This window comes from Passer montanus, unplaced genomic scaffold (genome assembly GCF_014805655.1).
Source record: "Passer montanus isolate IOZ18808 unplaced genomic scaffold, ASM1480565v1 scaffold16, whole genome shotgun sequence".
NCBI classification, from domain to species: Eukaryota; Metazoa; Chordata; class Aves; order Passeriformes; family Passeridae; genus Passer; species Passer montanus.
This window is the reverse complement of record NW_024363160.1, coordinates 6,106,470-6,133,272: the sequence shown is the minus strand read 5'-3', so window position 1 is coordinate 6,133,272 and position 26,803 is coordinate 6,106,470. Positions and strand designations below refer to the sequence as shown.

General features: G+C 39.7%; 2 protein-coding genes and 1 long non-coding RNA gene across 6 annotated transcripts in view; 1 reads left to right on the top strand and 2 right to left on the bottom strand.

Moving 5' to 3' along the window:
* Positions 1-669, bottom strand: part of ARFGEF1 (ADP ribosylation factor guanine nucleotide exchange factor 1) — an 86,072-nt gene extending 85,403 nt beyond the window's left edge. Inside the window, exon 1 of one of the 4 annotated variants that reach the window (XM_039702855.1) lies at positions 2-669. In XM_039702855.1, coding sequence (XP_039558789.1) covers positions 2-125 — 124 coding nt within the window. In that variant the 5' untranslated portion in view covers positions 126-669. The remainder of the gene's footprint in view (position 1) is intronic. The other 3 variants (XM_039702857.1, XM_039702856.1, XM_039702859.1) reach the window with 3 other exon arrangements.
* A 408-nt stretch (positions 670-1,077) lies between these two features.
* On the top strand, positions 1,078-8,016 carry LOC120499255. Its single transcript, XR_005626835.1, has 4 exons — positions 1,078-1,206; positions 5,540-5,606; positions 6,032-6,183; positions 6,966-8,016. It is a non-coding gene; the product is annotated as an uncharacterized LOC120499255 (long non-coding RNA).
* Positions 8,017-20,327: 12,311 nt separating this feature from the next.
* CPA6 (carboxypeptidase A6) overlaps positions 20,328-26,803 on the bottom strand; it is an 81,143-nt gene continuing 74,667 nt past the window's right edge. The window contains exons 10-11 of the mRNA XM_039702949.1: positions 22,090-22,174; positions 20,328-20,670 (exon numbers count right to left, since the gene is read on the bottom strand). Coding sequence (XP_039558883.1) covers positions 20,483-20,670; positions 22,090-22,174 — 273 coding nt within the window. The 3' untranslated portion in view covers positions 20,328-20,482. The remainder of the gene's footprint in view (positions 20,671-22,089; positions 22,175-26,803) is intronic.

The following is a 26,803-nucleotide window of genomic DNA, read 5'->3' as shown; positions in this document are numbered from 1 at the left end:
CCTAGTGCCACCTCGCAGGCTTTGCGCAGCTGGGAGTGATGCGCCTTCTTCACCTCCTTGTCGGCCAGGATCTTCTCCAGGGCCCGGGTTAGAAACATGTTTTTCGTCTTCTTCCCTTCATACATGGGCGCGATCGAGCCGTGAGAGGAGGAGGAGGAGGGTGGAGCGGGGAAGTGAGAGCGGGGCACCGGCCTCTCCCACCGGGAGCGCTGCCAGGGGCCGCGGCGGCCGCGGGGGAAGGGCTCCCTCGCAGGGCGTCCCGACACCCGCTCGGCGGCTCCCCCGGGGGAGGCTGGGGTGGGCCCGGGCGGCGCCGACAGCCAACCCCCGCGGCTGAGGGAAGACGAAGGCTTCTCCTCCCTTCTCCTCCCACCCCCGATGCGTGTGTGCGCGGACGGCGCCCGTCAGTCCCCGAGCCGCCCCCGGCCCGCGCCCGCCTCCATCAGCACCGGCGGCGGCGGCCACAGCAACAACCTGCCCTCGCCATGTTGGAAGGAAGCGACGTCAGGGCCGCAGCCGGAGCGGGAGGAAGCGGCGGCCGTGTCCCGGGAGGCAGGGCGGGCGGAGGGAAGCGGGAGGGCGGGGGGCAGTCGCCTTCTGCCCGCCCCGCGGCCGCGCTACAGGTGGAGCGGAGCCGCGGGAGGCAGGGAAAAGGGACCCACGGAGATGGCCGCTGCCACCTGGAAGCTGGATGAGGAGGAGGGGCAGGGCTTCCCTTCCGGGCCACCAGCGCTAGGAGGTGGAGGAGGAGACGGAGGAGGAGGAAGGCTCTCCCGGGATGCGCCACCTGCTCCTAAAGGGCGGGCTTCGCCGGGGTTTGGGGTCTCCCTGGGAGAGGAGCTGCCCTCCGTCCACTGCCGCTGCCTTCCCTGACGACAAACACCCGGGGCTCCGGCTCACGGGGAGCGAGCGGAGAGCAGCCCCCGGCACCCAGAGAGAAAAGACGGGAGAAGCGCTTTGGGGAGTGGGAGGTGTTGGGCTCCCCGGGGCAGTCCCTCAGCCCCTCCCGCTCCTGTAGCCCTGCCCGCACCTCCCTGGGGCGCGGAGCAGCGCTGCACCTGCCAGTTGCCGTGGTAGCCTTCCTCTCTCGCCTGCATCCTCTAACTAAAGCGCTGTCGTCCCGCGTTTCTTCCCACTGCACGTGCACTAGGAGTATAGAGCATTGAAAAAAAATAATAAAAAGCTCAGGTCGACCCTGCCTAACTGGTAAGTGGCAAAAACATAACAGGACCACTTTTTGCACTCAGAAGTACTAGTATACTAGTATTTAAAAATCGAATTTGGTGCTAACTGAAGGTAGGTCTGGTTTAGAAAATTTTTACCTGGTTAAAGAAAACAAAAAGACCCTTAGAAATTAACATGGAAATGAAAGAGCAGAAGTTCTAGATGCACCTTACAAGCAGAGTGGGACAAGGCTGTAGCATCAGTGTGCAGAAAGGAGGGATGGTTGTGGAAACCAAGGGGCATCTCTGACCTCTGAGAACAGAGCCAGCGCACCGTAAAGAGGTTATCCCCAGCAAGCCTTTCAGTCTGTTCTCCATTTCTGTGGTTCTGATGTGTTAGTCCGGAACACGACCTTTGGAAGTTAATCCCAACACTTTCCTCATGGAGCATTTAAGAGAGTTTGCTCAGACTGTCATGCCACTGTGCTAAGGCCTTGTAAGGAGTTTGAGCACCTGTTTCCTTATGTATGACGGGGCCATTGTAGCTGCCTTAGTAAAGGTACAGTGGTGTCTGTCAGCTCCCCAGTGCAGAGGCAGCTAATGCTGCCCAGAGTTGCTTAACCCAGTTTCCCAAATGAGAAATTATTTGTACCAAAGTGACTTGATGCCTTACAGGTATCTCTGTTTGACTTTTTAAGGAACACAGGGAATTCTGCTGAAGGTAGAGGTGAATGCAAGTCTTAACTGTTTGAGCAAAACACTTGTTCTGCTGAAATTACTGTATTTATTCCAGTGGCTTTTTCTGGTTACTGGCTATTTTACCACTCAACTGATAAACAATACAGAAAATATTAAGAGGGTGCATCTGATTTTAGCATCATGACGGCTTTGTGAGAGAGTTAGAAGTCATATCACCAAGCACATTGAGTCTTGAAAAAAAGACCATATTCAAATTGTGTTAATTTATTCAAAAGACTGTGTCTTCAGCAGCAAGATTTCCAAGCATACTTGAATTATTTCTAGTAATTTATTTAGGGAAAACCATTTGCCTGTTGGCTATTTTTTTTCTTAATGCATATGTGCAAGTTCAAAAATGCAGATCAAAATTAGTTTGGTCTTTCAAAGCTGCCTGCCGGTGACCAAATGGCAAAAATTAAGAATTTCCATGGAGTTCTTGCTGGGAGGTTTGCACAAATCATTTGAGTCCAGATCCCCTTAGCCAAGTTAGGCTTGCAAGTTATTTAGCAAATTGAGTTTGCTATTGATTTTCACAGTCCATCAAGCGGAAATAGACTTGCAATATGAAGGAAAAGGGTATCTGTATATAAAAAGCACTGAGCACTGCAGTTATCTGTTTTTGTTCATATTAATGTCTATTTTCATATTCTGTACACAAGATAATTTTACATGTAAAGTATGTTTTAGTTGAGCATATAGAATTACTGCTGAAGTGTCTGGAGAAAAAGACCTGTCAAAAAGAGACTCAATTCCATGTCTTTCATTCCTGCTCTAATATGAATGCTTGTTTTGGTTTGGGTATTTTTTAATGTGGTTTGAATCTTCAAATTCTGTTCTCAGTTTCAAACAACTGCTCTGTTGACTCAATTTGTAACTTGGCACAGCTGGTAATCTACATTCTAGTCACAAGAAAACACTACCTGCAACAGTGTAGAGCCTGCTTCTGAAGTTGCACAGGGAGATCTTAGTGTAAATCCCCTGTCCAGTAGGTTAACATTCAGTTTCCTTCCCAAAGCTGAGTCAATAAGGATGGAAATCCCAGGGGGAATATTATATATGTATGTATTGGAGATAAAAAGTCCCATGCACTCATTTAGGGAGAAGATATGAATGGTGATCACCTTGTGTGCTGGGTCCCAGTGCTTTGAATAAAGCTAGTTGTTATAACAGCTTCATTTAGTAGGTGAGCCAGCTACTGAATTAATGTTTTGTCAATTATAAAAAAAAGTTACGGAGTTTGAGGAAGCATTTTGAGGGAAGATTTTGTTACAGAGATTACAGAAATGTGTTTAACTCTTTGCTAATTACTTTAAAAGCTAGTGGTTTATCTCTAGTGAAAGAAGAATGAGAAAACTCATAAGAATGAAAAGGTGAAGATTTAAAGTTTTGTCTTACATGGATCCCTAACTAGAATAATTTAAGTTGGAAAAGACCTTTAAGATCGTTGAACCTAATTGTAAAGCCAGCACTGCTAAATCCACCACTAAATCGTGTCCTTAAGCGCCACATCTCCATGCCTTTTAAATGCCTTCAGGAATGGTGACTTAACAACTTCCCTGGGAGGCCTGTTCCAAAACTTGACAACATTTTGATGAAGAAATTTCTATTAATATCCAATCTAAACCTCCCTTGGTGCAACTTGGAGATGTTTCCTCCTGTTCTATCACTTGTTACTTGGAGACAAGGCTGACACCTGCCTGGCTACAACTTCCTTTCAGGTATTCGTAGAGAGTGATAAGGGCCTTGCTGAGCCTCCTGTTCTCCAGGCTGAACAATCCCAGCTCTTTCAGCTGCTCCTCATGAGACTTGTGCTCCAGACCCTTCACCAGCTCTCTTGCCCTTCTCTGGACATGCTCCAGCACCCCAATGCCTTTCTCTCTAGTGAGGGGCTCACTAGAGAAAACCCTGAACACAGGGTTTGAGGTGTGGCCTCCCCACTGCTGAGTACAGGGGGACAATCACTGCCTGGTCCTGCTGGCCACACTATGCCAATGACCTTCTTGGCCACCCAGGCAGATGCTGGCTCAAGTTCAGCTGCTGTAGACCAGCTCCTCCAGTTCCTTTTCCAATAGGCAACTTTCTGGCCATGCTTCCCCAAACCTGCAGCACTGCATGGGGTTGTTGTGACCCAAGGGCAGGACCTGGCAATTGGCCTTGTTGCCTTGTTAAACCTCATAAAGCTCACTTTGGCCCATCGATTCAGTCTGTCCAGAGCTGCAGAGCCTTCCTGCCCTCCAGGTGATCAACACTCCCACCCTACTCAGTGTCATCTGCAAAGTGACTGAGGGTACACTCAATCCCCTTGTCCAGATTGTTGATAAAGTTATTAAACAGGACTGGGGCCTCTACAGAGCCTCAAGCAACAGATTGTGCTGTACAACAGCAGTGCCTTGCAAAGAAATCCAAAATGCTTGTTGTGTGCAGATTCTAATGCCTGAATTGTTTTGGTTTCAGCATGCAGATCTTTGCTTTACTAGTAATTTGCTTTACTGGTAAATGTCTGACCAAAGAACTGTAGTCCTCATAGCTGTAGATTCCTATTTCATTGTTGAAGTCCTGAAGGTATGGAAAAGGACTGTTTATTGTTTTTTCTCCTCAAACAGCTAAGCCTGCTGGCAACATGATGTATGAAATATTATAGTTGTCCAATCAAACCTGAGAAATGTTTTCTGTCCAACCTAAAAGAAGCATGTTGTATATATGCCCTGAAGGACAAAACCATCACTGCTTTCTTGGATCCTTAACATTTAAACATAGAGCAACACAAGATAAAAAAGTGTATTTGAGAAACACTGCAAAAATGACTATCTAGTACATTTCTATTTACCAGTTAATTGGAATATTCCAGAAGCTATTTATATTGTTTCGTATATTTAAACTGTTTTGAATGAGCGTTAGATACTTGTTTAGTAAAAAACTGTAGAGAACATTCCATGTGAGAGGGAACAATTAGCACCTGCTTCTGCTGGCTTTATGTACCACAATTGTATGTAGTGCTTGTTTAAAAATGCTGATAAGCTAGGACTAGAAGCTTTGCTTAAAAGTCAGATGAACAGTAAAAGGGAATAGTAAAAGTGCAGTTTCATGCTTAGAAAAATCTAAAGATTTTCAGCTGTTCTGCCTCCCAAAGGGACCTCTCTCACCTGTCTGAGCTCCCATCCACTTTCTTCTGTTGGTCCAGCTATGTGACTGTGCCATCAGTTAGTTCACCTGTGGTTCAGCCAAAAATCAGTTTTACAAGAAAGTTAGTTTTCAGTGGGATCAGTGAATTGATCTGGCTTACTGGCATATTCAGTAAATCTTACACAAGAAAGGGAGTGGGGAATGTGGGTGATTAGGAGGACTGCTGCTCGTGGTGGCACTGTCTTCTTAAATCATCTTGATGAGCTTTGAAACAGCATGGTGATGATTAGACTGTGATCACTTTTAGCTAGAATAAGACAGATCTACTACTACAAGATGCAAGCCTTCCTGCTCCTACCTAAATGTTTCCTGCTTTCTTTGTCAGTGTAAGCATTTGCATTGCTGTGTGGTGAATTATGTGCTGAATTATATTCAGAATTTAATTAGATTGAAATTAACCTGACAAGGAATAGACTATTTTGAATCCAGATATATTTCATATCCCAATTTAACAGGCAACCTCACAGATGTTTGTGTTAGCTCAGGGGAATGGATAACAGAAGAACAGGAACACAAAAATAGGTAAGAAGAGGTCAGGCTTGTTTTTTTGGTTTTGTGGGGGATTTTTTTTTTGTTTGTTTAGGTTTTTTTGTGTGGCCTTTTTGTAGTTGTTTTTTGGTTTGTTTTTTGTTTTGTTTGTTTTGTTGGTTTTTTTTTTTTGTTTTGTTGTTTTGGGGTTTTTTTTAATGCAACAGTATTGGTGTATGCCAATTTAAAGTATGGTTTTAACTACTACTTTTAATATAAGTTTTCTTGATTGTTTCCGTGGTGCAAGAGAGCATTCAGCCCTGTCTCTGTATGTAGCCCCATATATAGAATGGGTGGTCCATAGATAGGACTAGTGCATTCCTACCACTGCATATGAACCTTTAATTGTGGTGGCTCACTTGTCACCTTCTTTAGCTCCAATACTTTGCATCTGTTCCCATCCTGTTTTCTTGTACCAGATGCAGATAATCAGTGCGTAATGGGTCAGAGTCCAGATGGATCTGACAGATGGGAACCTGGAACAGGAGAGAAGCTGTGATTATGTTCTCAACTGCAAGCACCTTGGTGGAAAAGTCTCCAAGATTCTTACTGAATGCGTAAGATTTAACAGGTCTGCTTGTAGTGCTTGATTGTGTAATACTGAGGTACAAACCAAACATTCCTCTAGGTCCCTTTATGCACTCATAGGGCTGCCACCCTTTTAAAATTAGGTGAAGCATAATCAAGAATGTTCAGTGTATCAGTTATGCAAAGGATCACAGTTTGTCAACCAAACTGGAAGAGATACACTCACCATAAATGTACTTCAATATTTTAAGAGTTTTTTTGTTGTTTCAGGCTTTCTTTGCATAAGTTCTGGAACTGAAGAGGTCAGTTTGTTCATAGAGTGAGTATTCTAACAGGTTGCAGTATATCCACTGTTGCACTGAATGAGAAAAAAAGCAAGTATTTGTTAGCAGAGGGAATATGCACCAGCAGGTAGTTTTTTTCCCAAACATTTGTACAAAAGCATATAACACCCTGGAGTGACCAGTAAGGAAATAAACATCCATCACTTTGAGGAGGCTCTTTCAAGGTGACAAATTCATACCTTAAAGCTAAAAAGTACAGACTCTTGCTGTATTGAAATACATTCCTGATACGCAGTTAAGTGAGGAAACATACCCCTAGCAAAGCATGCCATTTCTCAGTTTATGACATGTAGGAAAAAGCAGTGAAGAAAAAATCCCACCTCTTGTGGTTGATTGAATAAAGTTTTGAATTGTGGCTGAGAACTGTGAGAAGATATTAAAGGCCCCTGGCTGTAGCTTGAATTGATGTACTGGAAGTTATACCAGTGCTTATAGTGTATTTGATGGAATATGATTTCTTTTCCTTGTTCTTTTTCTGCAGGAGTACCTTTTCTTCTAGCCTACCTATAGGAGTTTTCAACTTGTTCTTCTGCATGTTGCTCCTGCTAATAGATGAATAATTCAGTACCCAGCTTTCATGGTAGCTCAGAGTACTGTTCCCTAATACTGTGAATGAAGGAATATAAGTATCCATCTTACAGACAGAAGGAAATGCATTTAAAAAGAAAGGTCATACAGGGTTTTAAAAAAGTTTCTTCAATAGTTTTTCTAACTTAAGGGCTTGATTATGTATGTACCAGCCCTAACTGTTTGAAAAGGTGATTTTCTGGGACTCTGTTTGAGAGGGCACTTTTTGGGGAGCATAGTAATGAATAGCACATACTCACCCTGAACTATGAAGCTACTATACAGTAATTGTTGTATGTGAAACTATGCAAATACAAAGGTAAATTCAAGCCAGTATAGTGACTCCTTCATGATGGCAAATATTTCTGTCTCTAGATGGCAAGAATATAAAGCTCTGGCAATTAACAGGTTCAGCAGACCTGTTAAATTTCCTGAGAGCCTTTGCACTGTAAAAGAAGACATTTGGAGAATGTATGGCAAATCTAGCAATAAGATCCCCTGATTTATTGGCTTCTCCCAGCCAACTCCAGAAGATAAAATTGCTAAGGAACTATTATTGGATTCTAAAGAGAAACTGTTGAAGAGGAGGAGGCCACAACATGATTGCCCTTTTTCCTGGGAGATGCTGTCACTACCATTATGGATTTCCTGGATTGCTCTGTGGGTGAGCCTGGTTAATTAGTTACCACCTCAAACCCTTAATAGGAAGGACTAGGATAGTATATAGCTTGTCCCACATTCTTAATCTTCAGGGTCAGTTGAAAAATTTGGAATAATCTGACAAATGACAAAAGTAACAAATTTACTGAAAATGACAACTGTTCCACATTTATATCCTAGCTTCAGTCTCCTGAAGGTCTTTGTGACTGATGTGACATGATCAGTGTAAAGCATGCTGAGTTTTCCTACAGATTAGTAATTAAATAGCCTAGATATAGGGTGCATGAAGCATTAGTCTGAATCTAATTTTTATATGCTGGATGCCTCTTTCCCCCTTGATCTGAGGTGAATTTTCACTGTAGCACTTTAGAACTTGAGTGTTTTCAAAGGTTTATGCAGATGTCTTTCATTGAGCTATTAATAAAGAGAAGTTGAAAATGGAAGTTGAAAAGAACAGTTGACAATGAAAATCAACTGAGAAAAGTTGAATGGAATTCAGCTGGAGAAAAAAAATCCCTTAAATCTGGGCAAGGTAAGTCAAATGAATAACAAGGGTGGTTTCCAAGTATTTTAATATCTGTGTTGAAACACTTAGGTCATAAAAGTTATGTGAATTAAGGTGCAAAACAATGAGACTGAAGCAATAACCACTTTTAAATGCCATGAAATGAGCTTTGAATCTGCCTGATTGTTTCCTCCAGCAACTGCAGTGGGTCATTTCCTGTCAAAAAATGCAGTAACTGATGTTTGAGCATGTACTCTATAAATTGTGGTCTTCATGACATGAATGAAAGATTTTTAATATGAATAACTTGAAAGATAAAATTGAATGGAAGTTATAGATACTTTTGCCTAACAGAAAGATATTAAAGAAGCACAGAAGCACTGCAGTGATTCATTCTAATATGCCAGTTAGCTAACTGTTTGCTAGGTGTGTACTCAAATATTTTTACAAGACATTTTGAAACACCTGCAAAAATTTTGATTAGGCTCCCATTATGTTTCTAGTTTCAAGTCAAATGTCACAGCTGATATGCAATCTGGATCATGAAAAACTGAAGTGGCTGCTTCACAGTATGTATGATACATGGTTTTTCATGACATTGAAAGCTGCTGCTGTCTGGGTTTTGATCCAGGCAGACCTGCAGTGTTAAGTTTTGATATTTGAAGGTTTATATTGTGTGCTGTTTCTTTGTTTTGTAATTCTAAGTATTTCCATACAGAAGTATGGGCAGTGGCTATCAGAGAATTTTGCTGAGCCGCCGGTACTGTTGAAATTCAATTTATAATTTTTGTGGCTAAGAAAGTCAAACAAACATTGTTGGGCTGGTACAAATCTCATTTCTCATGGTTTGTGAGACATGCAGCAGATAGTTCTACAGGGCCTCTGTAATAGATACATAACAATAAAAATCAATGCTAATGATAGTCCTTATGGTGTTTTATATTTATTTGCACCAAACTTACTTGGCTGGCTCTGGGACTAGATACATTTAGCAATAAAAGTTGCTTTATTTAATAGCAGGCTGTAGCATGGAGCTTAAATTTGTCTACTTGGTCTACGCAGGATGAGGGTCATGCCTCTGAATTACTGGAGGTGTCATCCTTAAAATCCTCCCTTGACAAGCCCCTTCTATTCAGTAGTTTCTCCTTCCTTAACTTTTTCTGGTTTAAACTTTTGTCAGCACATTGCTTCTCTTTTGCTCACCATTTTAGAAGAGAAATAATGTATTATTGTGCAGAAGTATATAATAACAAGGATATTAATGTACACAAATTGCATGAAAATAGATCTAAAGATGCAGTATGGTGCAGTTTTTCAAAATGAGGCAGTGAGCTCTCTCACATTCATGAGGTCAGTCCCAGTGTGGACACTTAGAAACCAGAACATTCAGCATAGGCACCTGGAATTTCTGGGTTTTTTTGTGCAGCAGTATGTATGGCACCTTCAGTATAGCTGCCTTGATCCTAAGGCATAATAGTTCATGGAGAAATATTTAAAGGAAGGTACACAATCATGCATTACTTTATAATAGCAATTTGAGGTATTCATGTCACATAATATGAGACCCCATATTATTTTCCCCGAGTTTGTGGAGGTTTAAGTTCCCATTTTCACTTTTTACTGTGGTGCTGTATCAAAGGTAGAAGATTAAAATGCAGACTTGCTTTAAATTCAAAGTGTACTGTATAAGAATGAGGTTGTGTCCTTTGAAATAGGTGTGAGCCCTCTATGGAAGCTGACTGTGCTCTGGTTTAACAATCCAAGAGATAACAGCAATGTTTTATTGGCAAGCTTTGCAAATTTGAGCACACTTGATAAATGTGGTCACTCTGAGAAATATGGTGTTAAACCAGTCTCATGCATTTGCAAGCATAAATTTTATTGCAATAAACATTAATTTAAAAAAATCACAATACAAAAATCTGTAGTCACTAGTTCTGTGCTTAAATTCTGACGTTGCTTTTACTACGCCATTTACTAGAAAGTATTTATTTCACACATGCAGTTCTGATAAATGTTTTACCATCAGCCTGTGACTGCATTTTATTTTACTTGCTCAGAAAAAACTCAGAGTGAGTTTTCTTTCTAATGAAAGTATTGACTTTTACAAGAAAAAGATTGGTTTTGCAGTGGGAAACTGGAAAGGTTATAGCTTGCTTTGAATATTTCTTTACTAGTCTCCATTACTGATAATTTGCATCAAACATGGAGTTCTCATGCATTCTTACAAAATTAAGATAACATTTTCACCTTAAACTCGATATCCTTTAAATATCAGAAACAAGAAAAAGAGATAATTAACAGAGGAGACTGACTGTTTACAGGGACATTTACTATGGATTCAGCAGGCAGCTGACAGCCAGGCAGCTGCTGGAGCTGCTGGGGTAAAATCCACCAGGTCTTAAGAACCCTGGAAATTGTAATTTTCATTGACAGATTTGTAACTGCCCTATGACAAAATCTGAATACTCTGCATTGCTTGATTATTCATGTACTGGTATGCTATGTGTCTTTGGTATTTTCTGTATTCTGTATAGTAGCATTTGTTTGACTTCTAAAAAATCTGTCCAGGAAAAAAAGAACAATTCACCAAGCAGCTAATGTATTAGATTAGTGTTAGATGGCTAATTGTTATTTATGGGGGCTCTTAAATTTTTGGCTCACTCTCCAGCACAATAAAAGGAAGAAATGAAATGTGAATGTAGAGTAACAAAAATAGCAGGTGGGATTAAAAGAGACATGAGAGACAGAAAAGGAGAAGCATTCATGGTCCACAGCACCTGAAAGATGCCAGGCTTTGCTTGTGGTGGTGAATAAATTAGACCTGCCTGAGTTAAAGTTGTGTGACAGAAATACATATTGACAGTTTGCTGATTATGTGGACCTTATTTTCTGTTAGACAAATATTTATAGCTAAAGTAAATAACATTTACTTTTAAGACTCATAGGCTGCCTCTTGCTGTGCAAAAAGTCTGACATCTAATGAGTAACTCAACAGTACCAATAGCACCAAGTGTAAGGTAGATGTGACCTGTCATCCACTACATCCTTTATTTTTCTCTACCAACTACAGAGGGAAGCAAGTCAATTTAGTTTAGATAAATAGCTTTGATACAGGAGTCAGATGAGTTAAATCCCACCTTCAGAGCAGAAAGACCATGAAATTTTTCTCCCAGACAGGTGAAAGTTGAGGCCTGCCACCCCAGAGAATGAATACAGAAAAACAGAAGGTGAATGGCAGCATGGTAAGCCTATAAGTCTAACACCTCTTTGCTCTTTAGTATCCTGCACTACCATGCCCCAGCAGAAGGTACAAGGGTGCTTGGTTATTTTAATCCGACACTTTAAGAATGGGTAGATTTATTAGGATATCTCAGAAATTTGAAGTAAAGCTTTTGGCTGCAGGATCACTGCCAGTTTTTGTCAATATGCTGAGCTATACTGACTGTGCTGTTAAAGGTTGGGATCTTTTTTATGGTAGTGTATGTTATTGTCAGGGAACACCTAATGTCAAGTACAGTGAGAGTTCATGAATTAAGTGTGTGAGCCTTGATATATTAAATTCTTTTGTATAACAAATTTTCAGAGTTTAAGGATTATTTCTTGATTGTTCCTTTTTAAAATAGGTATATATTAGGCAAATAGACTGACTCTGGCTGTGTTAAAATAATTTCCCACACTGAATGGCAAGTAAAATGATACATATCCAATAGTTTTCACATTTCTTGCAGCCTTGACTTCTGTGCCCCAGTGAATCTGAGCATGAAGTGTGATTTAAACAGATACACATTGTCAAGATTTAGGGAAGCCTAAGAAAAGCTTCCTTAGAAACATTCCTGTGTAAATCTCATCTCCTGGGTTGCAGTGCTGCTTTTTGCTTGGAATTTATTACATTTTTAGTTTCATACTGTATATTGGTTATGCTGCAACATCATCCTATTCAGCTATGGTATGAATCTGTTCTTGAAAAGCTGTGTACTTATGAAAGTGCATTGAAATTCAGGAGAATTGAGAATAATCATTGCTGCATGGCATTATGGGTGTTTAAAGAAAAGTGGAAGGAGAAATGTACTTCTGCTATGCAGTGGGATCAATATTTTGATGAATTCTGTGGCAAGCAAGACTTTCCATAGAGGAAGCTAATCTTAACCCTCTTTTAGTTTCTAGTGCCTTATAGGAGCTACATGTTCTATAATGCTTATGCGTGCTCTCTTGTGGAATAATGCAGACAACTTCTGCTACTTCTGTATGGAATCCACTGTTCTGCTTCTTCACACAGCAGCTACCAATCTGGCTTGGCTGTGTTAGGCTTTATTCACATGTACAGCTGGAGAGGTAAAGTGCAAACTTGCATGGAGAGGGAAGCACTGGTATTGCCAAGTAAGGTAGTAAGCTATACTAGATAGATACCTTTTGCATCTTTCTAATATCCACATACACCCAAAATTAATATGTCACAAGGTCACTGAATATTAATCAGCATTGTCCTCATGGGTGCACTCCAAAGGCAGGTAATTTTTTAGGTAAAAGAAGCTTGATTATGGGCTTCGACACCATCAGATGAACAGAGAAGTGATTCTCTTCATTTTAGTGTCCTTCTTATCTTCTGTGCTTGTTACTTTTAGAAATAATCCTGGCAGTATCTGTTTACTTTACTTATTCAGGATGAGGTTATTTTTATCCTCCTCACAGAGTGTCATTCAATCTAAAATGATTAATCTTTGCATGTTTGCCAAATATTTTTTAAGTTTTGTTCTTCCACCTGTTTGGTTGGTGACTGATAGCTGTTCACTCTCCCAATATGTCATCTGACCTAGCAGCTCTGGATTTTTCAAATATCAGCATTATTCAACATTGTTTTCTTTCATCTTTCCAAAGTATGGTGCTTCAGTGATTTTATTCCCAGTTAAAAATAAAAATACCTTTTTATACTAGTTAATCTCTGATGCTCTTAGGGCATAGTCTTGCAACTTAATTTGGACCTTTCCTCTAGTCTGTGTTATAGACTTCTGTCCTTTGCCCTTATTTTTAGTCCTGATACCAAGTGAAAATAGAAAACATACTTCAAATGTCCCACCTTTCCTCTATGCATTCAGAATTAGGCCATGAAGATGATACATACTGTACTTGGTTTAGTTTTGGATAAAACTTTCCATTAATCATTTGTCTTTTGGGATTATTTTTTCCCTCATGTACGTACAAACAGTTTTCAACAAAATGGAAATTACTGAATCCAAAAAGGAATTTTTAAGAAATCACCTTTCTGTGTGACCTTCAACAGACCCCTGCATGAGAGAGAGTTATTCTTGTGCATATTTAGGCTTTAGCACTGATGAGTTGTTTATGATTTTCATAAAGGCAAAAGAAAAACAAGACAGCGATTCCATCAGTTTCAAACAGCCCTGTTTCTGATGGGCTGGGTGCCAGCGGATCTGCAGCCAGGCACAGCAGCAAAGGAGCCCTTCCCTGCTGCTGTGCAGAGGAGCGTGAAATGAATGGGGACCTTCCTTTCTCCATAAAAACTCTGACACAGACTAATGTTTTTTTGAAAAGTGCAGTTCTGACAGCTGTGAAAACGTGATGTTCCTACTCTCAGCTCCAGAGGAGAGTGTTGTAGGAAAGCTTCCCAACATTCATTAGCCAGTCTGCATCAAAACTGCTGTCTGAGGAATATCCTGGTCTTCAGACCTGTTTGCAGCGAGGTCTGTGCTGAGGCCTCTGCTGAAGGTTGCACTTATTATCTGCAGTGCTGGGAAGTGTGTATTTGACAGGTAGAGGGCTTCATCCATTGGTTCTCTTAACAGCCTTCAGCATGACAGCAACTTCATATTATTTCTACCTCAGCTTCTCTCAAGAAACTTAATTTCTCAAAAAAGAAACTTCTATAAAATAAATACAAAATCTTCAAAAGAAAATTTAATGTGGGTAAGAAAAGGTCTTAAGTTACTATTTTAAAAATGTATTCCTGCAAATGGATAATGCATAGAAAAATTGCTCATGGGCTGCACCAGTTTCAAAAGTCCTGGTGGCAGTTAGTACAGGCCTGTAGGCTTTCCAGTGTTCTCCTTAACACTTCCAGACTTTCCAGGCACAATCTCAACACCCCTTTGTTCACTCTTGGCAATGCTATCGGACCTTCTTTATTACACACAAGATAACAAGAGCTATCTGGGATTCAGTCTACATTTGGAGTAGGGGGCATAACACCCTCTGACAGCCTCTGCCCTAATGTTCATAATAGCAAAACTGGACCTCTGAGCTCTGTAGGGTGCAGCACACAACATGTGTGGTGCCATGTTGTGTGCACACAACATGTAGGGTGCCATGAGGGGAGCTTGTAGGTGTCAATGGTAGATAATAGCAAAACTGGACCTCTGAGCTCTGTAGGGTGCAGCACACAACGTGTGCCATGAGGGGAGCTTGTAAGTGTCAATAGTAGTGATAGGTAACCCACAGAGACACACAGCAGAAGTGAGAACTTCTTGTGTTGCAGCAGTGAGATAGTGTGAAAGGGCTTTTAGGGAACTGGCCAGATGAGCTGAAGCAATGTGTGCTTCCAGCAAGCAGAGGAGAGATGCTGAACACATGCTACCTGCCATCAAAAGCCCTGTGGCTGCCAAGAATTGCAGCTACACCATTACATAAACCATCACACAGTACACATTGTGCAGCCAGACAAAGTGTTTGTGTGTGAATGGCTCTGCGTAGGTGTGTGGGGAAGTTCACACATGTTAACAGGTTCATGTTTTAAATTTAGTACCAAAAGTTAGGCTCTTTTATAGCCTGAAGTTGTCACCAGCAGACAGTATTCACTTATTTTTTGAAATGGAGAGAGAAAAATGGAGGTGCATGTATACAGCATGATAGAGCAAATTTGTCCTGTTAGAGAAGGCTCAGGTACAGATTCTGGGCTATGAAGGCCAAAGAGCAGCTCTGATTCTCCTACAACACTAGTAGGCATGTCACTATTTTAACCCTTAGAAAACCGGCTGGCTCACAACAAAATAACAATAGATCTTCCCAAACCATCTTTGTGAATGTGATAATTCAAACAGCCTAAAGCAATTAGTCTGTGTAAGGAACTTAAAATAGACAAAGCTACTTTTCTTTTTTTTTTTTAGTAGCTATTTCTAGCTCATTAGACACAGAAAAATCCTTTATACTCAGCTTTTTGACTGCACTCCATCAATTTAGCCCAATCAACAGATTTTCTCAATCTAGAAACAAAGCAAAATGAAACAAGGGGAATTAAATAGTGAGAAGGTCAGTCATCTCTGCTCAGCTTTCAAGGCTGCTATAAATGTTTTTTTCAGCTATGACATGCTGAAAACATTCAGCTTCCTGAAAACTATGGCCATGATTTTAACAGCTGCATTATTTTCAAGAAAATTGAAAATCCTGTTTTAAAATACAACTTTATCTGGCTCTTTTGTATGTATTTTCAGGACTAACTTGCTATTCTGCTCAGAATTGTAAAAAAAAAAAAAAGTTTAATTAATTGGTTAAAAAAAGAGACACTCCTCCCAATATTGATCCATCCTGATATGCAGAGGAATGGCCTGGCACATTATAGTCAGCAAAAATGACTAAAACACCTGCTCCCAGTCAAACCACAATATTTATTTCAGAAGCTGCTATCTATTATTTTATATCAAGTATATGCTCCTACAGGCCTGGGGGTAGTTTAAAATATTTCATTATTATGGCTATTCTGCCACATGTCCTTTTCAAAAGGGCCAAGCAGTGTTAAAGTGGCTGCACTTTTAGAGCAGGCAGGACTGATGGAATATATTAACTCATATTTTTATGGCAATGGATGGATTTTCCTTGTCACAGGCAAACTATGCTTTCTGCATGGCTGGGGATAGTGGCAGATTTTTTTAATTAACATTTGAATCTATTATTTATGAGTGCATTCCCTGATGTCTGAATCCAAGGGCAAGCCCTGCTGTGCTTGACGTGGTCTCTCACAAGAGGGCTTGAAAGGACCTCCACCTTACAAGTGGAGAGACCTGAGACTTGCTGCATGACTGACTGCTCCTGCCTGTCAGGCAAGGACAAGCTTTCAGGGACTAAAGATTTCCCAGTTCTCAATGTCCTTGCCCCAAACATCGTTTTCTAAGGAGAATCATGTTAGCTCACTGCTAGTTCCCAAGCTTGCAAATGTTAACAGAAGACCTTGTTGTTAAGGCAGGCCCTTTTGACACCAGAAGCAGCCTAAGGCTGTGAGTTTCTGACAAGCTGCTCAGCCAGTGCATCATGCTTGGGGTGACAGGCACGTTCAGCCAAGAAAAGTGAAAACCACTGTGGAGTTGTTCCACTTCCTCCAAGATAGACCCACCAAGAGCGTCAGTACTCCTGACCTGGTGGTGCTGACAGGGCTGGAAAATATATCAATGCAGTCACTCAGAAGGCAGCTCTTTTTTATCCTGAATAATTATGTGAGTCAGGCATACATTAAGCACGTGGCAAATAATCTATATTTTCTGTGGACAGAAGATTTTTAAATTTCCAACAAATTTACAAACGTTTTTAAGGGAGTATACCTAATGCCACAAGGTTTCTATTTAAAAAGTCTTTCTGTAATGTATTTAAATGTCTGTTCTCATTGTGTTTTCTACAGCAGAGCAATAGTTGTATCTCTGTGCGTCTGAGATACTGTTCTGGTGTTTTACCATCACTAAAGAACTGCTTGAAGATGGTAATACATGGCTTTTAGGCACAGAATTCAAAAACAGGAATGCATGTGTGAGACTAAATGTGACTGCTACAAAAAAGTGAACTATGGAAATGATGTAGTTTTGTGCAGCCAAAGGAAAGATCAAAGTGCCTACAAAAGTACTTATTACCCTACCCATGCTACCAAGTATCTTATTCTTTAATTGTCATTAAAATGAATGTAAATACAAAAAGTGAAGGGATTTTTTTAAACATAAATAAACTGGAGCAGTTGAATATTAACTTATTTTTCATAGGAAATACAGAGCTTCTGTATGGAATGGATATTTTTTACAGTCCTTGAGGAGGCAGCTCAATCTGCACAATGCTGTTTCCTATAGACAAGCATACTGGCTCTGCATATAAATGCATGCTGGCATTCAAGGTCATTTGGACTCTTCCAATTCAGATTTCAGAAAAGGTATTGCAGTTCTTAGAAAGGAATTGCAGTTTTCCATAGGCTTTATATGTTACGAGTGACTGAATACACTGACCTTTCTGAAGCAACATCTGGAAAATATACAAGGAGCTTCAGCCATCAGCAGTGGTCTTTAATCAAGGTTTGCAACAAAGCTCAATAATTTTTTGATCTCGAAAGGCATTTTTAAAATCAATGTAAGAATGATAATTTAACATAATAAATCATTTGTGATGCTTGTTTTCGGGAAGGGTGACTTGAAGAGGCATGGACCTGTTTCCTTCCTATTAAATAATCTCAGAGGTTTGTTTATAAAAATTAAAAGCATTAAAAAAAAGAACAAAGTTACAGAAATGGTTGTAATTATTCTATCAATAATCAGTAGAATTGTAACTTCTGGATTTCCTATAATCACTCTATATGTGATTTTGACTGCTGGGTTACTAAACAGTGTTTTGTTGTTTATGTGCTTTTTATTGTGTTGAATGATAAGCTGTACCTATGATCATAAAATAAATTTACTTTTCTCAAAACCAGCTTTCAATTCTGTTGTGTAGTCAATAAAAATTGCTGAAAAATACAAAGGGAAGAGAAGCAAGCAATTATAGAGATAAAGAAGAGCTGTTATTACGAAGTAACATTTATAAGTCACAAAAGCTATATGATTTCATATCCAAATAGCTGGTTGCCATTAGTCTTTTCCTTAGGGTAAATGACTCCATTTAAATCACTCTTTTGATGAAAAATTATCTTACAAAAATTTAATTCAGGAAACAGAGTTCGTTCTTTCCTAGCAACTGTCTTTCCACCAGCTTTAATGACCCTGAAATTAAAGGGCTCAGAGCCTGTTTACACTTGTATTCAGCTATGGGGCATTAAATTACTCTGCACAGGTCTTAAAAAGTCAGCTCAGAGTTCTCAGTTGCATGTCATAGATAGTACTCAAGCAGAGTCCATCCATATACTAGTGTGTAGCTTTATTCATAGAAAGGGTTTGCTGTCAAGTACTTTTAAATGCCAAAGCTTCTTAGATAAATCTAATACTTACAGTTAGGCCTGTCCAAGAAGGTCAACTTGGTCTACAATGTTAGGTCCTTTTGGTACCTAAAGGAAGATATTTGTTTGTTTCCTTTCCTTGTTCCAAGAGTTCAATTACTTTTCATTGCCAGTGCCATTGTAATGGTGTGAAGATAAAGCTGAAATGGTTCACGTGGTGAACTACTGGACTGCAAGCAGGAATCAAACCACCACATAAGAATCTGGCTGCTCCTGCTCCATGCTTGTAATTCAGAGGTAAATTTGCCTCATGCTAATTAGACATCCCTCATTCATTCATTCTCTTCTTCAGTCTCTTATGTCTTTGTAGTAAGTTCAGTCTTGTTACCTAAATTCAGAATAACACATAATGATTGGTGCTAATCCTTTATACTGCTGTTAAGGCCATTGGTCAGGAATCTGTGCATAGCAAAAGACAGTTATTGCTGTCTTCAAAATATTTAATGGTTATTGTCATAAGCAATTGAAAAGTATTATTTTGAGGGCTTCTGTCCCCTAGACATTTAATAAATCAGAATAGAAACTTACATTACTCAAACAAGACTGAATTAAACAAAACTTGTGTGAAATAAACACATTTATTAACAAAATGTTAGACAAATAGAATGTAATTCTGTCATCTTTGTTCACTGATTGCCTTTTGCAGTCCTGAAAACAATTATATGCTTAATTAAATAGAGTACTTCCCTTATAAGACTTCTAAAGATTGCCCATTTGCTAAGTTCAAGTGCTTATTAGAGAGGACTTAGGTTTGTTTTTCTTTAAATTCCCTATCCTTAGCGTCAGGAATGTTTTACAGATAGGTAAAATTGCTACATACTTGAACCAAAGTTTTGACACTTAAGTAAAATATGAAGAATGCTTCAAAAGTCTTTGACCATTTTATTAACAAATATGTTTTAGTTAATATGTAGTGGCATAAGATTAAATTCAAAAATCATTAAGTAAAATAGATGCTTCTGCAGATATAATAAGATTTTAGAAATAGTATTTTAAAAGTACTAAAAATCCCTCAACATGTTATCTTCTCTTTGCTTTCATTATTCTTTCAAACGTGGTGCTTATTCACTTTATTTCAGCTGTGTAAGACTTACCTTCACCTCTGTCTCACTTAAGAATCTATTAAAAATTTATTAATTCCTTTAAAACATGCAAAACAATACAGCTTCCAGGAAGAAGAGCTACATAGCCAAAGAGCCACAGAACTCACTGCAAGAATATTGATAAATAAAACATCAGTTAATTACAGTTTAAGGCTAAATCCTTGGCTGGTTGAAATGGACAGTCACTATCCACAGCAGAGCACAGATGCACCAGTTGACTGCCAGCTTCAAGTTCCAACTCATGGCAAGTTGTTTGGTTTCTCCATAAAGCAGAACAATGTCTATCTCAATAGTATTTCATTATCATTCTTATACATCACTAGGAAAGCTACATTTTCAAAGACAATATGTTGATTTTGAGTCCACTCCAATTATATCCATTTGAAAGTAGATTTCTCTAAACAGTTAAAAGAAACCTTTTTCAAATTATTGCATAATATGAATTAAAAAAAAAATCACAAAAGTGCATATATGTACGTATACACGCAGAAGGAAGCCACACCTCCACTTGCAGTGCAGCCAGCTACCACTATAAGGCATTTATTGCTGTAGATACAGGCCTGTGTCGGGTCACAGGGTATATTTACATGAATGTAAACTTTATCCCTTGGTTTGAGAGACCCCCTGGGAGGTCTTCATATTAGGGAAAGGTGTAAGGCCCAGAACTGCCTGGAAGTAGCACTTTATATTAGAACCGGCCTCACTGAAATTGCAGAATTATTGCAAAAAGAAGGAACTATTCTGCACCAAACTGGTAACTAAGTTAGTATATCAGCTTTATGGACTTTAGAAGAGCAGCTATTGAATCATTTTTTTCCCATTTTCCACTAAGTTAATTTGGCAGAAACAATATCACATTTCCCATTAGCTTCTGAATTCTGAAGTGGCCATACTTAGGATGGCAACTGAATACACTGAAAGGCATCAGCACTAGGAGTAAAATGTTTCCTTCCAGCTCACAGAAATCCATCTCAATGACATTTCTTCAGCAAGTGAAGAGTAATATTTTTAACTGCAAGCATGGTCTCTGTGCAGGTTGGTTTGATCAGCATTTCGGGAAGCAGAAATCCAAAATGGCCAGTGTCACGCAGCTCGAATGCAAATGCATATGGGATGCCATTTTTGTAAGCCCAGTCCATAGAGCTGCCAGAACTCACATCTGAAAGAGGAAATTCAGAGAAAGCATTAAAAAATGTTACATGGAGATCATGCTGAAATCACCAGAGGGTTGTTGTGGCATTTTGTCTCTGGGACTCAGTGAGTATTCTTGCAACTCCAGCTGTTGCTTGTCCTGATCCCAAACGCCCTTCAGAGAATAGCATGAACACTCAGCACTTGGTGAAATGTGCTCAGCACAATATGGATTAGTCCCTTCATTTTCATAAGAAAAAATACTATAACTGTTTTGTGTAAAGCAAAACTTTAATAAAACTGAATATCTAGAATAAAGCCTCAAACTGTTCCTGTCTCCATGTGAACACAGTCTGAAGCTTTCTTTCCATAAAGATCTCCCAGGTGGACTGGAGAACTCTGCTGCTCCTAGCTTTAAATTGGGTTTTTTAGGCAATTCATTTGCAGTGAGAAGGAGGAAAGTTGGTAATCTGCCATCTTCTTTTAAAAATGCTTTTAAAATTATTTTCATTTGTCTTACTTTCTCACAATTTCCCCACAGCATGAGAGCATTTGCATAGGTGATGTCTAATATTAACAAACCTTCCTGAGGAAATGTGCTGCTTATATTTTTGTTATCTCCATATGTTGATTATCCAACACACACTTTTTATACAGAAAAATCTCTCATATGGCCTGCTGTAACCTGTGCAATTCTGGCATCAATTCACACTGCTTTTCCTTTGACACAGTGACTGACTGCAGTGTAATGAGCACAAGAGGATGACTATGCTGTGAGATGGAGGCCTGTGATAAGTGGAACTGTAGCTGAAACACAGCAATGGCAGAGGAGATGCAGGAAGTTACTTGTGGAAAGTCTTTAGCTTTTCACTTTTTGCAATGTCTGTTATCATTAGCCACAGCATTCAGACCTCAAGGTTTCAGTAAAGAAACAAAAGTGTCTTGTTAAAACCTGTTGAACTTCTTTTACTTTTACCTCTGTACAGAGAACTTGCCTGACATATGCTATTGCATCTTAGCAGTGCATTGGCAGTATCTGATAAAGATATGGTTTTTAAGACCTTAGTTTTTATTTTTAAAAAACCCCACAGTTTTATATTATATGAATATGTTATTTTCTGACTTTTGACTCTCAAACCTTAGTTTTTATTTTTTAAAAAACCCCACAGTTTTATATTATATGAATATATATATTATATATACATATAATATATATGAATATATGTTATTATCTGGCTTTTGACTCTCAAGTGCATTGCATCAGTTGAGTTAATATTACTGCAATCAACTGACTGGATCAGTTGCAAAACTTTCTTCTGCCTTCCTCACAACCCAAAACCGGAACAAAGTTCACTTTAAATAGTGTTTGCATTCTTTGTTATAATAAGGGTTTTCTCCTTCTTACTGTAGGAAGGTCGAAGTCACAAACCTGCAGAGGGAAACTTACACAAAGTGCTGGATGCAGGGCCGTATCTGTATCTTACACCATAGGCTGACTGAAGAGCATTAACAGCATTATAGGCTGCTGATTCCTGGGGAGAAGAAAAAAATCAAATACATAAATTAGACTTTGAATTAAATACTGTATTATGATTGGAATCTGAGTCAATGGATCATTGACCTCTGGCACAATGCTGTCTTCCATGAGTCTGTGGCAGCTAAATTAAAATGATTGTAAAGGATAAATGCATTATTTATTTTTAATGACAGCAATTCCCTGAAAAACTTCGTTTTGTATTATATAAAAGAGCTCACTGCGCCGTGAATGATCAGATGTCAAGTATTTGTAATTATAGGTATATATGTCAATTTAGCAACACGACAAATTTAGATGACACGTAAGACCATGAGATGAAATAATCTCTTTTTATGCAGTTTAAAAGCCATGCATGCATTTTTCTGAACATGAATTTCCCAGTTCACTAAACCTTGCTGGGCTTGTGAAGGAGAAATGATGTCTTGTTGACACTCACAGTGGTTCAGTGAGCAGAGTGGGAAGATGGAAGGGGACAAGTTCCACTCCCGAATCTCTGATCAGCAGGTAAATGTTCACTGCTGGTCTAACGTTCTCTGGGGCCTGATGATGTAGTGTTGGAGAGCTCTTTCCACTATTTCAGAAATGTGATTTCAGTCCTGTAGAGGGAAAATCAGTGCCTACATTGCAACAGCTTGCAGCTGAAAGGCTGTTTAGGAGGTTCATGGTTCATCCTGTGAAACTGGATGGTCCATCCTTTGTGCAAAAGGCCTGGCCCATGGAAAATTCTGAGAGTCACATATGGATAGTGCATCGAAACACACAGAAAGGATACACGTATTTAAAAGAAAAAGGAGTATTATCCCAAAGAAAAGGATGCTGGCAAATATACAATGAAGGCTGGGAAAACACAGTCATCTGTCTGTAGAGAACAGGAAATTATTATCTTTGGAGCTAGAAACTCTGGACTTTGAACCACTGCATGAAGCTGCAATGGTTGTTTTAGTTGTTTTATTTCCTTGAATGGGTTTGTTTGGTTTATGCAAGTTTTCATGAACTTAGTCCTTACCTTGTTATTTATCAGGCACTAAATGAATACACTGGGGAAGGATTACCCTCTACTTGCCTTTCCATTGATTATGTTTTTCCTAACCTTCCACTTGTTTGCCCTTGTCAGGAGTTGGGATTCTGACTTAATCCTTGCTCTGACCCATGCAGGCTTTGTCTGTCCAAGTAGAGAAGCCAGAGAAAACTTTTAAAATGTCATTCCAGAAACAAAAATAAGTTCATTTTCACTTCTTGATGTGCTGGTAGAGCTTTGGTGAGTTTATTTTGCACAGTAACTCAGCAAATGAAAGAGCACATTTTTACTCCATTACAAGCATTTGTTAGGCACAACCAGAATTTTTGTTTGTTTAGCAGAAGGACGATGGTGCTGGAGACTCTGCCCTTTTCAGCTTGACCTCTTGCCACCTCTACTGGAGAGTGTGTGGGGGCAAGGACTGCTTAACTCAGTGTTTCTGGAACTTCTGCAGGGTTGGGATGTGATTATCAGCCAGTGTAGGGGTAACCTCTGACTCACCCTAACACCAAAGATGAGAAGGGTCTGTCCTGTGGGAGAGGGGAGAAGTGCTGCCACTTGGCACTCTTGCTCCAGATGCCTTGACTTCTGAGTTGTGACACACAAGACCCATGATGGGGTTGGAGTTGCTGGACCCTGTGAGGGTGGCAGGGTGGCAGTGTGAGGTCACTGTGGTGGCTGTGGCTGCACAGGGCCCGGGAAGGGTGAGCTCCAGCTGTGGCCAGGAGCTGATGTCTGGTGCCTGCATTGTCTCAAGTTTGTTGCTCAATCAAAATTTGCAAGCAGCTCTGCTTACCGTCCCAGGGTCTTGATGAGGAGCTGGCATGGCCTGACAAGAGGCCAAGGGAGCAGGAGACAGGGCTCAGCTGGGAGAGCTGAGAAGGCTGGAGAACTGATGAATGCACCATGGCAAGTAGAACATAGCCACAAATGAGAAGACTCCCTGTGCATGAGTTATGCACTGTACAGCAATGAGACAACAGATAATCCTGTTAATTTCTTTCCAATAAATAGTTTGGCAATACCAATTTAAAATCAGCATAACAGTAATGGGTTCTGTGCAGAGGCAGAAACTATCTGGAGGTCAGACCAGGAGCATCCCAAGTCCATGTTCACCATGTGGGCAGGCATCTCTGAGCACTGTGAATTTTAAGCTCTAAGCCTTGAGGAATGCAGCTGGCTTCCACTGTTAGAGCCATGTGCCCCAAAAAGGGACAGTTCTCAACTGCATCATACTGTGCAGGTTGGATGCTGAATAAATCCAGGCAACCAGTCTTTGAACACCCTCAAGGAGAAAATGCCACATAAAATTACCAGATTTTTGCAAAGATGTACACAAACTCAGTCATGCCATATAAGTTCACTGCAAACACTCAGGCAAATGACAGTACAGGAAAAAAAGGATGAAAATCAGGTGAAATTTAAAACTCTCGAGATGGATGTGTGTTTCTGCTGGTGTTTTTTTCAATCTAAAAGAGTACTTTCATTTTAAGCATCTTAAAAGAACAGATTTCAGGGGAGTGTTAATAAGAGAGTTGTGCCTAAATTAGAACAGAATATATGCATGTTGTGATCAGTACACAGCTCTCCAGTTTCAAAGCAGCTCTGAATAATTGAACACTTTAATTGAAATGGTAACTGACAGCTCACTAGAATGATCTGACCCAGACAGGAACAGACTTTCTTCTGCTCAAAATTAATCGTAGCCCACTGTTAGCACCAAAAGCTATTTATCTGCTATGCATGTGGGGTCTTACTGTTTTCCACTGCGCACCGCCCACGTAGACCAGCAATGCTTGCTCCATCAGTGTCAGAAAACAGAGATCTATCACTTTCCAGCTCACTGCAATTTCCAAGAAAACTGGAGAATATGAAACCTCAGCCTAAATAATAATTTTGGGGATTTGAAATTTTAAAAAAATTACATTTATGAGCCACCAGGTAATGGAGTCTTTGGCTGTAGGCAAGTGTTAAAATGCACAAATAAATAACCAACAAGTATTCCCTTAGTTTTCACTATGATTCCTATAAAGAGCTTTATAAATAACAGGAAATTATTTCTGTTTCCTATTTCAACCTCTGACTTGTTTTTGACTGACCACATTGAAAAGCAGTATGAAGTTCAGATACTGATAAGAGATTTAGAATTGGTATTTGGTTTTTATTTGTCCTTGGGAATTGTTTAAAATAGTTTCTTTTTTTGTTCCTTTAGGTCTGTGCTCCACTCCCTCTCATGAGAAGCCTGATCCACGGCCTTGCAAACCTGAGGAACACCTTCTAAACATCAAAAATTGGGATCCTCTGGTCTAAAAGCAATGGATGGAAAGGCAGAATGTGTACGAGATGAGGGGCAGTTACACTCCATCTCAGAATGGAATTACCCCTTAAGCAACAAGAACAACAAAATATACTGGTGTGTGTGAAAACTGGCAGATAAGTCTTCTCCTTACAACGAATTTCCCATCTATAACATCTGCTATTGCCTTGTATTACTCTGCACAATTTAGTCAGATACCCAATAATCATATACTTGCAGAGAAGTTGCTGATTCTTCTTAACACTATGTCTTTACCTTTTTCTCTGTTGTTTGTTCTTAAAAAAAATTTTTTTGGTCCTGCTGATCTTCAAAGGAATGAGAACCTCTGATTTTAAATTCCCAGTCTATTTTCTAATGCTAACTAAAAAAAAAATCATAAATTTACCCACAGTCATTACAGGGTTTGGTGATCAGTTCCCTAAAGTCACATATTTTTAGATCCTCTGGCTGCTTAGTTAACTTCTAATTTGCTCTGTTTCACAGGAATGGCATCAGACAGAAGAATGTTTAATAGCTACTGAAATTAAGTGTCTCAACAGAAATAAACTTACAAAGAGAGTTTAGTTTGTGGAGTCCTGGCTGCTCAGCTTCCTGAGGGAACAGCTGAGTGAAACTTTACTGAAGCCCCAGGGACTGACAACATCATTTATTCTGCACAGGACAAATCTAAGGCACAGTGTCTTGGTTTTACAAGCCAGGACACACAGCTAAGCTCCTTTGGAGAAAACTAGCTTAAACCAGTAAGTTAAAAGTCACTGCAACTTTCAAGGTCAAAATGGGAGATAAATGGAAAATGTAATTTTACTCAGGACTGAGGGTGAAAGAAAGAGGCTTGCAACTCTTGGTGCAGTGTGGGTCTGTGAGCAGGAGCAAATAGATAGCAAAGCTTAGCCATGTGTCCCTCAGAGAATAAGCCATAAGGGGGGTTTTGTGAACAGGAGGCTGGCTAAAACAGACCTCAGACTGCAAGCAGAGGGAATAGCTCTGCATTTGGATGAGTGTGGAATACATTAAATGTGCTCATCTGTGAATCAATAGGCTTAAATCAAAAAATGTGCTATTTTAAATTTATTTTTCTAATGTAGAGAAGCTCCTGGTTTTAATTACCTGGTTGTCTGAAAGGGTTAAAAACACTATGTCTGACCTGAATGATACATAGTGCAATTGAAGCTTTAATTTTGGTGAGATCTAAGAGATTCCTCCTTGAATTGATAAACATAAAGAGTTTCATAGCATTGAAGATGCTCTTCTTTGAGCTTCTAGTGTTTAAGTTCTGAGCACGAAGAGAC